Source organism: Echinops telfairi, unplaced genomic scaffold, assembly GCF_000313985.2.
Source record: "Echinops telfairi isolate 266 unplaced genomic scaffold, ASM31398v2 ScPeMD7_23;HRSCAF=83, whole genome shotgun sequence".
In the NCBI taxonomy this organism is placed as follows: domain Eukaryota; kingdom Metazoa; phylum Chordata; class Mammalia; order Afrosoricida; family Tenrecidae; genus Echinops; species Echinops telfairi.
The window spans coordinates 18,465,925-18,480,576 of NW_022103920.1; the positions used below are offsets into that span (position 1 = coordinate 18,465,925).

Genomic DNA, 14,652 nt, shown 5'->3' on the forward strand with positions numbered 1-14,652 from the left:
CATCATTAGAGTTCCTTTATTTCACAGTGACAATAAAGAGCACTAGCAATCACTCACAACTAAATCATACAACCTTAGCTTCCTCCACCTTCTCTTACCCAGCTCCACCAGGAAAAGTGGAAATATCCCTGTCTCCATGGTCCTGCCCAGTCGTTGGGTGAGTTACAGAGCCGGGCTAGAAGATCATCATAAGTAATCCACGGATTACAAAATGACTCAGGCCAATCGAATTCACTTCATCTTCTAGGAATATGACATTGCAGTCACAAGTTTTAGATTTCATTAATGATATCCTAAAGCCATTTTGTAATGGGATTTATGAGGCTGACTCCATCTGCCACCATACCAACACTTTTCTATGTGTTGTTAATTTGAGCTATTCCCTAAAACACATTGCAACTTTACAATCAGCCATGTTTCCATTGCATGCCTGACATACCACCTCTGACAATACTTAGCACTTTATAGCACTGCGTTAGCCCAGACTTTGGAAACTGCAGCGTAATACAATGTTACAGCCAATTAAACTCATGAGTCACTGTCAGCTTTCTAAACCCCTCGTGTAGAGGAATGAGGAAATCGGATACAGGAAGTGAAGAGGAAACTAGCGGCTGCGAAATCTGAAGTGCCACCATGACGTTGGAGTGTCGGGGAGCAGAAAGACGCATTTTCTAAACAGCCAGCCAAGAAATCACCTTTTCCTGTGTAATTTTGGAAAGGAAGTAGAGTTCGCTCTTCCCATTTGTCATCATGTCTGCACATTGATTGTGGAGGGAACCTTATCGTGCCCATTAGTCCTGGTAGCAGAAGCCAGTAGACAATTTCCTGAACTTTTACTTTAAAGAAATGAAAGAAAAAGAAAGAAAGAATGTTCACTTAAACTACCTGGAGTTTATAATTAGGTGAGGATATAAATACAGGGAAGAGTGAAACTTTACATTTTTACCTTTCATAAGATAGCGTGTGTGTTAAACTGGCTTGTCCAGAGAAATAAAGCCAGTGACGGCCATCCATGTATAAGAAAGAACTTTATATCAACAAGTAATTATATATCATGAAGGCATCGCGGCCTAGTCCAGCCCAAGTCTGTAAGTCTGATGCTCGTCCATAAGTCCCTCTTCAGACCCACATAGCCCCACACTAGTGATTCGGAATCATGAACTGGAAGCAGGAAGACCACAGGCTGGAGGGTGCAGACTCACAGGGATCCAAAGTTGGTGGAAACATGGTAGGGCACCTACAGCTCTCAGGGTCCAGTGTGCCACACAGGGCCACCCCTTGAGGCATGCAGAGTTCCAGCAGGCAGGAAGGCAGAGGGGCTGAGAGAGGCAATTCCTAGAGCCCCGAGTATTTCAATGCTGTCATTGAGAGAACGCAAGTCCACCTTCTATCATGGAGTCATTTCTGGTTCACAGTGACCCTGCAGGACAGATGCCCCATAGGTTTCCAAGGCTGTCATCTGCAAAGAAACAGACTGGCAGGTTCTTTGTCCAGGGGACATTTGGTGCATTGGAAGTGCTGACTTTTGTTAGCTGCTGAGTCATTAAGCCATGTGCCACCAGGGCTCCTCGTGTTTATTCCAGTCTCTCAGGGACATGTTACAGATATATTTGTGACAGCCATGAAATGTTCGGGATTATCTCCATAGATTGATAGGGAGTTAGCATGACATTCAAGTAACTCATATACCTCTATCTCTTAGTGTATGCCTTGGATTTGCGGACATTTTCAAATTCTTCAATATTCTCCTTGCTTTCTTTGAATCAATTGGAGTTGGCATTTTCAGTCAATTCCCCTATCCTACATTAACAGAAACACAGAAATCTGCCCTTTTCTCTAAAGTCTACAAGTGGAAAAGAACATCAGATAAATAAACAAACACTGCTATTCAGAGAAGGTCTGTGTGTGTGTGTGTAAGTGTGTGTGTCTCTTTAGCAAAGATATTTACTGAGCAGCAATACATCTTAACACAGAAGGTTTGATCTCTGAGGTTTTATTGTGCCTTGGCCTCTAGATTTTATCTGTGTTGAGCCAGTCAAAATTTGTCCTTTTTTTCCCCCTTCTCTTCTCTGTTCCTTTGTATCTTCTCTGCTTCCACCCTCCCCAAAAGAAGGCACTTAATGTTACACTTAAAAAAAATGTAGATCATTTCATGGCCCTCTCTTGTTCTTTCTTGCCCTGTCTCTCAATCAGCTCTAGGCTTCTGTCTGTGTGTAAAGATTTGGCTGAAGCCTTGAAACTGATAGCTACTGGGAATTGCATGTCCGTAGGCTCCCTCTTTGGTGGGGAAAAGGCACGGTTTTGATTTATATGAGTTGGATATACCATGACACAAGTTTTTCCTATTTAGATACTTCAGTGCCATACATTTCTTTAAACATGAGCTACCCTATTCTTTTTTTTTCTTTTTTAAAAATCATTTTATTGGGGGTTCGTACAATTCTTATCACAATCCATCCATCCATCCATTGTGTCAAGCACATTTGTACATTTGTTGCCATCATCATTCTCAAAACATTTGCTTTCTACTTTGTTTAAAGAACTGAGGTATTGGTAAGCTAGGGTTTCCAAAAGCTGGTCCCATTGCCGAGGCTGGCTGTATCGGGTTCTTCTGGGAGACTCTTGAATTATAAATGGCAGCTTCTTCAAGGCCCCAGGTCTGGAGAGAATGATTTAGTGACCCTGGAGTGGTGCTGTGGCATCTCTACTTAGAGGACATTAAGAACCCTGACGGAGACTCTCCACCATTAGACTTTGGAAACTGCTCTTGGTGAGAACTGCATGTCACCATTTGTGTTAGATAGGGTTCTCTCGAGAAACAAAACCAGAATGCTAATCATTTTATATATATTTATACAGATAGATAGATGTATAACATAAGAAATAAACAGTGAAATTATAAAGCAGTACAAATGGCTCAGTGCAACTCACTCCCGTGAGACAGTTGTGAAACACTGGAAGTCCTTCAAGTCATGAGGGCTACCGCGTAGTCTTCTATAGAGCACATCAGGCTATCTGGGCACAGGCAGCAAACAGCAAGGCGGGTCACCAGCAGTCAGCCAGATGACAGGATCCGACAGTCCCCAGCTCAAGATGTAAATTCCGATGGTGTGGCAAAGCAGGTATTGAAGGAGTCTCAAGTTACAGCGACACAGTCTACGGGTTAGGTGTCCCACGGGTAGTGCAGCTTTCAGATTGAGGCACAGAACAAGCAAGGCAGTCCCCCCTTGTTCTGTTCTCCCAGGGGGAAGGGCCAGGAAGGGCGGGGTTCCCCGAGCCATTATCTCTTTGCCCTTCAATTAATCCCACCTGTGTTTATCAGCCAGGTTGGCACAATAAACTAACTACCTCACCATTTCTCCATGCTCCCAAACTTGCAAAACAGTCATGATGTCCTTCCTTATAATGATAGCCTGGTTGTAGATGCAGTGAGTTGGACTTAAAAACAACAATAACAACAACAAAACCCACTGCCAATGGGGAGTCATTTATGACTCATGGTGACCTTATAGGACAGTGTTGATCTGCTCTTGTGGGTTTTCGAGACTGAAACTCTTCACAGGAGTGGAAAGGTTCATCTTTCTCCTGTGGAGCACCTGGTGGCTTTGCACTGCTGAGCTCGTGGCCCACAGCCGAACTTGTAACTCCTGCGCCAATATATAACATTCAACTTTGCCCATTTTGGAAATTGTCTCCACACAGACAGTCAACCCTGTCCTACAGGGTCCCTGAGTTGGCATCAACTTGATGGCAGTGAGTGTGGTTTGGTGTTTGTCTCGTACACCTGCCTTTTGGATTCCAATATATACTTCTAACCTGCAGACGTAGAATTTAAAGATGTTGACAATAAACGACCTTTGAGGATGAAGACAGGAGGATGAGCCTTGGAGAATGGAAAGTTGAGTCATCAAACCATCAGAAAAGGCCGGCTGAAAAGGGAGGGCCCAGAATTTAGCCCCGAGAAGGCTGCAGAGAGAGCATCTATCACCAGCATCCAACAGAGACGAGAACAGCCAAGTTGACGACTACCGTCTAATTACAAATGAATAGACAGACAACCCATCACGTTTGGCTGGAAGAAAATCACTGTTCTTATCAGAATTACATTAGAGTTGGTGTTAAAGAACAGTGGGCACATCAACTATTTTCATTCAGCTCACTGGGTTATGCATTGGGCTGTAATTACAAGGTTGCCACTTTGAAACCATCTTGGGAGCAGAATGAGGTTTTCTGCTCCTATAGAGATTAACAGCTTCAGAGACCACACAGGGAAGTTCTACTCTGCTCTGCCTTTTGGGGTCCCAATGAGTCAGAATTGAGAAGAAACCTCGTGCTTGGTAAAGTGGATGGACGGCAGCAAAGAGGAAGACCCTCAACAAGATGGATTAATACAGTGGACAGGTCCATTGGTAATATGGACTCAAGCATGGGACAGATTGTGCGGATGGTGTAGGCCTGTGGCGTGTTTTGTTCTTTTGGGCATCTGGTCGCTAGGGGTCGGAATGGACTCATTGGCACCTAATATCATCAACAACATAATTTTAGTACAAAGAAAATGAACGTTTGTTGTATAGAAAGACTATCTTGTAAAGGATAGTAACTGACGTCCATGCGTGGGAAAGTTTAAGGTGTTTGGCCTCTGGTGTTCTTAGATGTATAAAGTTAGTGGTGAGTCGGTTTGAGGGTTCAATGGTTAAGCACTTGACTACCAACGGGAAGGTGAGTGTTCCAAACCTCCCCAGTGACACCATGGGAGAAAGATTTGGTGCTCTGCGCCTGTATGATTATAACCCAGAAAACTCTGGAACATTGCTGTGACCCATGGTGTCACTATGAGTAGAATAGACTTGACCCGACCCTTCACAGCCCACTAACTCTGTCTGGCAGCAAATCAAACTCACTGATACCGAGTCGATTCCAACTCACCATAGCACCCCTGATAGGACCGAGACACGGCCATGTGGGTTTCCAAGACTGGAACCATGGACGGGATTAGAAGCTTCATCTTTCTCCCATGGGGCAGCTGTTGGGTTCCAATTGCTGATCTTCTGATTAGCAATCCAGTTCATAACGCAACACACCACCAGGGCTCCACTTTGTTCAGCGAGGGGTGGTGAGCAAATATTGAGCTTAGAGTTTGAGATCTGAGAATTCTTTTCAGATCATCTATTTGTTTCTATGTGATGTTAGCCTTTATGAACATATGTGTGTGTGTGTGTTTCCAGAAGGGGAATTTTGAATTATAGATGATTTCGACTTTATTTTCTACTCTATTGTATTTCCTCTTTGAATCCTTTGTTTCTGGTACAAGACTGACCAGATTCCCTGATATTGAGTCAATTCTGACTCATAGTGACCCAATAGAACAGGGTAGAATTGTCCCAGAGGGTTTCCAAGACTAACTCTTTTCAGAAACAGAAAGCCAAATCTTTCTCTTGAGGATGAGCTGGTAGATTTGACTGCTGACCTTGTGGCTAGTGGTCCAACTCATAATGGCTCCACCATTGAGATCCTTTTTTCCCCCTTGTACAAAGTGAATGATAAACACTAAGTCGCTGGCAATTCCCATCCTGAGACATGCCCTACACACAGATACACTTATTCAGGTTGACATTAAATCTGGGAGATCTACATTTTTTAAAATAGAAAATTAAAACAGCAACAAAAATAAATGAGATGATCTTCCTAAAGATAAAGATGCTTTCTTAAGGAAACATTTTTATATATGTAGATAAAGGGTTCTCAAACGGGGGGCATTCAAAGCAAGAGCAGTATGAATGAAAAAGATTTTTTAAAAAACAATCAAAAAGCAGAAGGATTTGAAGTAGATGAAAAGAATGACAAGATCAATTACTGAAATGTTATGTAATGACTAGAACGTACCATATAATAGGACTCAATAAAGTAGAAATAACCATACTGAAAGCATGCTTCTCTTATTTACTTTGTATCTGTTGACGGCTAATGAAATCACTTTTTGTTCCTCACAAATGAAAAATCCCACGTCTAGTTTAAAAGCCTGACTCAGGAAGTCTTGGTTTAAAGTAATTGAAAAGTAAAATCAGATTGTTTGGTCTCATTAAATGTGCCTCCTGTGATGGAAATCTTAGCCTCGATGCCATCTTTTATTGAAATCTCATGGAGAAAATTGATACCTTTCTGTTTTTCAGGACTGGAGCGCATTGCCCGGGATTCATCTTACGAACAGGAAGGGAAGGTGCAATTTGTAATCGATGCGGTATATTCCATGGCTTATGCCCTGCACAATCTGCACAAGGACCTCTGCCCTGGGTACATTGGCCTGTGCCCACGGATGAGCACCATCGATGGGAAAGAGCTGCTTGGTTACATTCGGGCCGTCAATTTCAATGGTGAGTTCCAACTCAATTCTTGTTCTTTGCATCACAATAGTTTAGAAATGACTACCGAGTCTGAATCGGACTAGAGGAATAGCAGCTACTCAGACAGAGTGGAAAGCACAAAATTGGAACTAGTTCCCCTGCTTAATCAGAAGTGATTTTTTTCTACGTGCGTTTAAATCTCAAGCATATATTTGTGTGTGTGTGTGTGTGTGTGTGTGTGTGTGTGTATGCTACCATTCATGTACTCCTAAAAGAAGTGGAAGTAAAAAATAAGCCCATATCATTCAAAATAGTCCACTAGTCCGCTGGGGCACTTGAGAAATAGCTCAGAAGTCGCAGATGGAACCAACAGAGGCTTGGGCTTCTTTGGGAACGCTTTGTTGATGGGGTTAGCTGAGAAGGGTTTGGGGCCTGGGCATTCTGCTTGGAGACAGATTTCGAGCTCTCTTGTTGTTGCTCTTCTTTTCCTTCCCATGCCCGAAAAGTTTTATTTCTAGCTTTTGAACAAGAAGTTGGCTTGAGCACTGGATGATTCGCCATTGGGGTATCTCGATGTACCTCCCAAGAGTGTTGTGTTCAGATCTCGTGTCTTCCCTCTCATTGTGTTCCTCCCCACGAGTTGGCCAACTTGAAGCTGGGAGATGTACCTTTCAAGCTAGAACTACACGCAGTATAGTGCAGGTGACGTCTGTCTACTGGAGAATCGGACACGTGGTTTCTGTGACTGTCATGAGAAACCGATAGAGAGTAAACTGGATCAATAGGCTTCAGGTGAGAATAGCTCCAGACTGCCTGTCTCAAGTGATGGGATTATTGAGCAATGCTATTCTTTCCCGAAAGTTGTAATGGTTGCGACCTCAGACTTTGGCCATTATTTTCAAATAAAATGATAGAATGCTCTAAGCTGTCTCATTCCGTGGAGTTGGCTGTAATCCATGTAAAGGACGTGCCTCAGAGGCACACAGAGCACTGGACTGTCCATCATAATACACTCCGGTGACCTCAGCTGCCAGGCTTTCTCAAAAAAAAAAAAAGCACAAGGTCATCTTTGATTTAGAATTCAAGTGGAAACTTCTTTTGCTTTGCTCAGGCAACATGACACAACATTTGGTTTGCGTTCAACACAGATTAGCCTCCTTTTCAGCAGGGTGCACATGTGTGTGCTTGTGTGTGTGTGTGTGTGTCATTACATAACGCCTTTTTGTTAGACTCTAAACACTAAAGGGATTTGGCAAATCATTTTCATGCAATTATCAAATTGAGCGAAAGAGGAGCGGCGCCATTCAAGGTTATTTACTTTAACGTGAGGTTGGGGAACACTTCATTTATTCAATATTGTTAGGGGATGGGAGGATGAATACAAAAGAGTACACGTTATCAATAAATGTAGGTCACATCTGGAAAACATCAAAACTCCTCTAGCCTAACTCTGGATTGCATCTTTTAAAGGTGAATGACTGCTTTCTCTCTTTTTCTTAGCCCCAGATCGAAACCTGCCCCTCCGTTGATGGTTCCACTTGTGTTGCCACCCTGTAATATAATGACTCTATTAAAGGCTAATTAAAGAATCTGTTAATTCCCCTTTCAAAAACTTCTTTTGATGGTTAGAGTGAATGTTCATAGAGCAAATTGGTTTTCCACTCGACAATCCATGTATATTTTGGAAACAGCATCCTTCCCACTTCCGCCCTGTCCTCCCTGCATTTCCCATTTCTTTTCTTTCTTCCCTGCCTTCTGAGCTTCATTCCTGGTCAAAGGTTACCATTTGGTCTCTTGTATTTGATTATTCTAAGGAGTGCATACCTCTTTCATGTTTATGGTTCATCTCATAGCCCCGTCTATGGTTGGACTGGGAGTTGAGTCCTGGAGGTGGGTTCCATTCCTAGCTTGAAGATTGATTAAAAGGCCCTTGGGGGTTCCACCGGTCTCTCTTAGACCAGTAAGCCCGGTTCCTTTACGGTTTGCAGATTTGTTCCACAGTTTTCTCCCATTCTGTCTCCGCCCCTTTCGGCTGGTCAGCAGTGTCACTGGGTACCATCGGGCTCCCCTGGTATCAGGGTCATAAATGCTGAGATTTGCACAGTCTATTTATCCTTTGGACTCCTTTCCATTTGTCTTTCATTTTCTTCACTCTTTGCACCTTAGATGTCCTCTTTCAAGCTTTTAAGACCCCATTCACAACGCTCTAGGGTGTAGAGCATTGTCTTTGTGGACCATATTACCCCAGTTGACCTTGATGTCTCTCAAAACTATAACACTAAGCTACAAGGCCCAGTGTTTAGTTGTGGCTAAGAAGTTAACATAGCTTTGCCCCATGATAGCTATATTGTATGTGTGGATATGTGAGTATTTATAGCACATGAAAATATGCATGTATGTCATCATCTATACCTATATATGGATGTGAGTGTAAGAACGTTTTAACTCCTAAAGACTAGTAAGAATATTTACCACTGGAATTCAACGGTTTCAGAGTTGTTTTGTTTCCTTTTCATAGTTGTGTTTTTCCTTCTTTTTCCCCCCTCCCTTTCAACATGACCGATTGCTATGGTCATTGCAGTTTTTGTCTTTAGGGAGGGTTACTTCCCAAATTTGCTTCTTTAAAGTTATTATGGTCAAAGAAGCAAATGTAAAAGTTTATTAATCCAATCAGTTTATATTTGTTGAACCTTTTTCTTTAGCGTTGGATGGGTGTAAAGGATATATTAATGTGAAAAACCAAACCGAACTCACTGCCATCATGTCAATGCTGACTCATAGCGACTCCCTGTGGATTTCTGAGATGATAACTGTTTACTGGAGTAGAAAGCTCTCTCGGAGCTGCTGGTGGTTTTGAACTGCCAAACATGCAGTTCGATGGTAGTAAGGTGTTTTTTTTTTCTCATGTGAAAATAGAAAAACAAATAGACATAGAACTTAGAGTTTCTTGGGGCATGTTGATATTAAATAAGTAAGCATGCAGAGATATATAATCTGCCATAAATATTGCAGCTGGATTATGGGCTCATAATAGGAGAGACTTCCCTTATGTAGGATAAGGACAGGTTGAACAGGAGAGCAGAGGGGGTCTGAGGTAAGGATAGAGAAGCAGGCAAAGTCAGATAAACCATGTGAGATCTTTCAGGTCTTCTAGATTTATTCTTTGTCTTGAAAGCAAGCAGACCTTGCTAAAGCACAAAGGAACTGTCCACTACAAGAGTTAGTGTGTTCCAGATGAACAGCAGGTAAAGTAAATGAATTTTAGTGTCTGAACTGAAGAGAGATTCTCTTTGAGCTCCTTGGAAATTTATGTTGCTAGAACTTGAGCCTTGACTGTGTTCCAAGTCCTAAAGCAAGAAGCCTAGAGGCTTGGGCATAAGCAAATGATCCTGGACCAGAGCAGTGGTTCTCAACCTTCCTCATGCCGCGACCCTTTCATACAGTCCCTCATGTGGTGGTGATCCCCATCCATAATATTATCTTCGTTGCTACTTCGTCACTGTCATTTTGCTACTGTTCTGAATCGGGAGACCCCTGTGAAAGGGTCATTCAACCCCAAAGGGGTTGCGACCCACAGGCTGAGAACCGCTGGACGCTATCATTCTTTTGCTCGCTAGTCGTTTTCCTCAAGTTTTAAGCATGTTATTGGTTTGTCTGTTCTTGCTGTGGCTAATTGTGCCAGAGACCATTCTGACCCCTGGTGACCCCATGCCTGCCGAGTAGAACTACTCCACAGGCCTTGCGATGCCATGACCTTTGGGAAGCAAATCACCAGGCCTCTCTTTGAGGCTCATGTGAGTGGCTTCAGACCAATATCCTCTAGGAGTGGAGTGCTTAGCCATTTGTGTTACCCAGTAATCTTCAGGATATTCCTCAAGCTTTTAAATTTCATTATTTGCTTATCAATTCATGCCCCTTAATTATTAATAGTTTGCTTCATCAGGATAAAAAACTCAGGAGGGTATTCAAATAACCCATCCAAGCTATTGAAAGAGGAGGCAAGCAAGGCAATCAGAATGCAGGACAGCACTGAGGTCTGGATTCTGTCTCAGTTATCTGGTACTGCTATCGCAGACGTACAACCAAGCATGCCGTACGTAAGCAGAAATCTATTCTCTCCGTGTATCCAGAGCTAGATGTCTGAGTTCACCATAGTGCATCTAGCAGAAGACTTTCATTCTGTCGGAAGGCCCTTCTCTACGTTAGACATCGATAGGCGTTCTTCGGAGATCTCCGTGTGTCTTGGAATCAATTTTCTCCTTGGGTCTGGAGAATGGGAGGTTGTCAGCCCAAGAATCAGCATGTACACCTACCTAGCTCTTCTTGACAGGTGATGGTCATCCCACCCTTTCCACCCCATCCCTGCTTATTTTTATCTCCTCTCCTCTCTTAGAAGGTAAAAGGGGAGCAGGTCACACCCCAGGGGAATGCCCCTTGCATTGAATCAGGGGTGTGAGCTGAGTAGAAGTTTTGCATCACACCTTAATCTCCTTACTACAGGTGGGCAGAGCACACCACAGGGGATGATTACATCATTATATGACTGCCAGATTGCATCATTATGTAACTGCCAAACCATTGAGAATCAGAACCCAGCCAAATGGACACATATTTTCTCTCAAACTCACTGCCATCAAGTTGATTCCGACTCATATTGACCCGAGCAGACAAGGTAGAGCTGTTCCTGTGGGTTTCTGAGACCATGATGCATGTTGGGAGTAGAAAGCCTCATCTTTCTTCTACAGAGTGTCTAGTGGTTTTGGACTGCTGACCTTGCAGTTGGCAGCCCCAAGTGAAACCTAGTACATTATCAGGGCTCCTTTTTTGAGGGGAACACAATTCAATCTATGACATTCCCCCTCTGGCCTCATCTTCCTAACCAATGTCTTTGCCACATGTGGAACATATACACTCTGTCATATGATCCAGAAGTCTTGTTACTGGACTCCAAATTCTTGTCCTACCAAAAGAAAAATGTACTTTTGGAAGCAAATCCTCCTAAAGTTTTTTCTTCCTACGGAAGAAGAAGCTCTCCATCCAGCTTGCTTGGGCTTGCTATTTCTCACTTCCCATGTGTGCATTCAGCCTTTTAGGGGTTTGCATAAATAAAATTTCTCAGGAAGTTCCCACAGAGGTAAGAAGGGTTCTGAAAAATAGAGCCCCAAGATGTTACTCCAGACTCCTCATAGGCTCTGTCCGAGTCTCCAGCTTCTCTCCCTTGCCTTGTCTAGGTCTTGAATCAACTCCCAAGTACAAATTACATATGGGGATAAAAGTCCTTTTAATCTGTGAATTTGGAAATCTAGAGGACAAGTTATCTACTTCCGAAGTACAATAGTGAATAATACACTAGGTAGACATTTTCATTACAAATGAGAGAAGTTGGAGGGAAAGGCATCAAGCAAGTCCAAAGCCAACCGATCAGTTAACATAGGTTCTCAGGGCTTGAAAATATACCAACTGACCATCCCCCCCCACCGTATTCTATTCCTCTAATAACTTCCATAACTCATTACAATGACCACATAGAATTCAGAGACAATACTCACAATTATGAGGTTTATTAAGAGTCAACTCACCCACTGCCATCTGTCGATGCTGACTATAGAACAGGGTAGAACTTCCCTGTGTGTTTCAGAGACTGAAACTCTTTATCAGAGTAGGAAGTGCCATCTTCTCCCCAGGAGTGGCTGGTGGTTTTGAACTGTTGACCTTTTGGATCTCAGCTCAACCTATATCCATAACTACTACAGCACCAGGGCTCACTATTAAGAGAGTAGCAAGTTAACATCCAGAATCAGAAATGATTCTGGACGTATTTTCTCGTTCCTGCTTCGAGGCAGTTTTCTTCTGGCTCTCAGCCCCTTGCCCGGACAACTATTATTTGATACCATCTAAGCCAGTGGTTCTCAACCTTCCTAATGCCGTGACCTTTTAATATAGTTCCTCATGTTGTGGTGACCCCACAGCCATAAAATTACTTTTGCTGCTACTTCATCACTGTCATTTTGTTGCTTCCATGAATCGGGCGACCCCTGTGAAAGGGTCGTTCGACCCCCAAAGGGGTCATGACCACAGTTTGAGAACCACTGGTCTAAGCAATGGCCCTACTCTCCAGATTCTGTGTGCTGGCCATATTCTCTGGCTAATGGGTGGAGATCCCTTGGTTTTGGAGTCCAGCTTCACTTTTCAGGCTCTCTGGGATAACTCTCCTTTTATGGTATTGAGTAGCCACATTCTTCCAGTTTGACTGAGTTAAGATCAAAGTCCATGGGTCCTGATAGGTCCTCGGGTTTTACCTCTTGCGTATAGAAGTTCTGCTTTGGGTAGTGACTCCAAGGGGTGCGGTATTCCATCCTCTGTGCTTTGGGTGGCAACTCCATCCCTGGCACACCTCAATAGCTGTGGTAGATATATAATTGTTTCTTAATTTTAGGATTAAGAGTATAGAGGTGGAGTCTAGCTTGTCAATCAGATCATAGCCAGTGAGGCCTCTGTGTGGGTCTGGCCTTCTCCTGAGAATTTTGGGAAATCCATACTTCCTCCTTGGAGGCGGGAGACACTTCTCTCTCTGCTCACACCTGGGAGACATAGCAGCTGACAAGACACATGGACCCACCCAGATGCAGAGACACCTGTCAGCGCTGAGATGTTTCCAATGCCACTGGATCCAAGGACTTTCTACCCACTGGCCTGTGACCTTCTGCATTCGACATCATTGCATGTGTTTCATGAGTCTGAAGACGACCTTATGGATTAATATCAGACATATGGGCTAATATCAGACTTATGGACTTGATCTGGACTGGGCTGGGATGTTTTCTGAATGTTCAATTGCTCTTGTATATAAATCTCTTTCTCATACACATATGTGTGTCCATGGATTTGTTTCTCCAGACTAACGCAATAGCCATATTACACCCTGGAGAAGAGCTGATAAAGGTCTGACTATTTGAAACCCAGAAGGCTGTGGCCACACCCTGTGAGGAACTAGGGGCACTCCCAACTTTTGAGACCTAGATCCTGGGATCTTGGAGCGGTTCCTGGGATGATCCTTTCCTTTGCTTCAAGGGAAACAGGAATAGGTGTTTTGGTTTTTTTTCTTGTTTCCTGCCTGTAGAATACTAGAGGTAGACAGAAATCTCTTCTTCTTTCTCTGTTTTCCTTCAGTCTAACTAGCAGTTTTTCTTCTGTAGCAGTTGATTAAATCTATTAATCCCAGCTTTCATATCTTTATCTAAAGCTTGTGTAGCTCTGTCCTTAGTGAACACTGCAGGAAGTCTGTCCTTAGTTTATACAACAGAATTTTCCACATCTTTAGGTTTTTTCCCATTTTGCTCAGTTCAATATTAAATCAACTGTGTGAGTCATTTCCTTAAGATGAAACTCTCTTTATATACACATATATAAACTTCACTTATTTTGCTTCTCCAAAGAACTCAACCTAAGACACATTTCTAGCAGTTAGAGCACAAAGGGACATTCAATAGGCTACATAATTTTTATTATACGATAGAAGCAAGCATACTGAAGATACTCAAAGGCAATTTCATCCAAACCGTAGATTGGCTTATGAAATAATCAATATAATTTGTGAGTACAGTGTTTGCTTAAATCAATATATGACAACAATGGTCACCACTTACCCTAAATATGAGAAAGTAAAGAAAAGTCAGCTGGGACAAGGAAGCTAGATTAATGGAAACAGAAAGAAAAGGAATGGAAATATCCAGAATGCTTACACATTGCAAAGAAATATAGCCAATGTCACCTAAATTTTTCTATAAAATTGGTAAGTAGGAGCTTCTTAAAAACAAAATAAATATGGATAGGTGAGATTATTTAGAAATTCCAATTTAGATATTGGATAGTGGGTGCCCCAAACGCTAATTTCTGGGTAGAGAAATTGATGAACTTGTTCATTGTGACATTAATTAGATCCTAGGACAAATTGCAAGAGCTTTATATCACAGAGCAATTGCATATTGAGAAAACACACCAGCCTAGTTCTGATCAAGTCCTTAAGTCCAATCTGAGTTCATATGTCTGATACCAGTCTATAAATCCCTCTTCAGACTCATACCACACATGCAATGATGCCACATTCAGGAATTAACAGGCCAGTGGGTGGAAAGTCTTGTGGATCCAGTGGTGGTGGATCCAGCATCTCAGTGCTGGTGCGGGTCTCCATGTGATTCCTCCAGCTCTCTGAGTGTGGCTCCTTAACAGGAAGTGAAGTGTAGAGAGAGGGTTCTCTGAGGGCTCAGCAAGTCTCAGGGTGGCAGCTCAACAGCAGGAAAGTGAAGTAGAG

The 14,652-nt window shown here is 42.8% G+C and overlaps 1 protein-coding gene across 2 annotated transcripts in view; it reads left to right on the plus strand.

Annotated features, from left to right (window-relative positions):
• GRM8 (glutamate metabotropic receptor 8) overlaps positions 1-14,652 on the plus strand; it is a 939,770-nt gene that overhangs the window by 590,133 nt on the left and 334,985 nt on the right. For both annotated transcript variants that reach the window (XM_004707786.3, XM_004707785.3), the window contains exon 6: positions 6,171-6,371. In XM_004707786.3, coding sequence (XP_004707843.1) covers positions 6,171-6,371 — 201 coding nt within the window. The remainder of the gene's footprint in view (positions 1-6,170; positions 6,372-14,652) is intronic.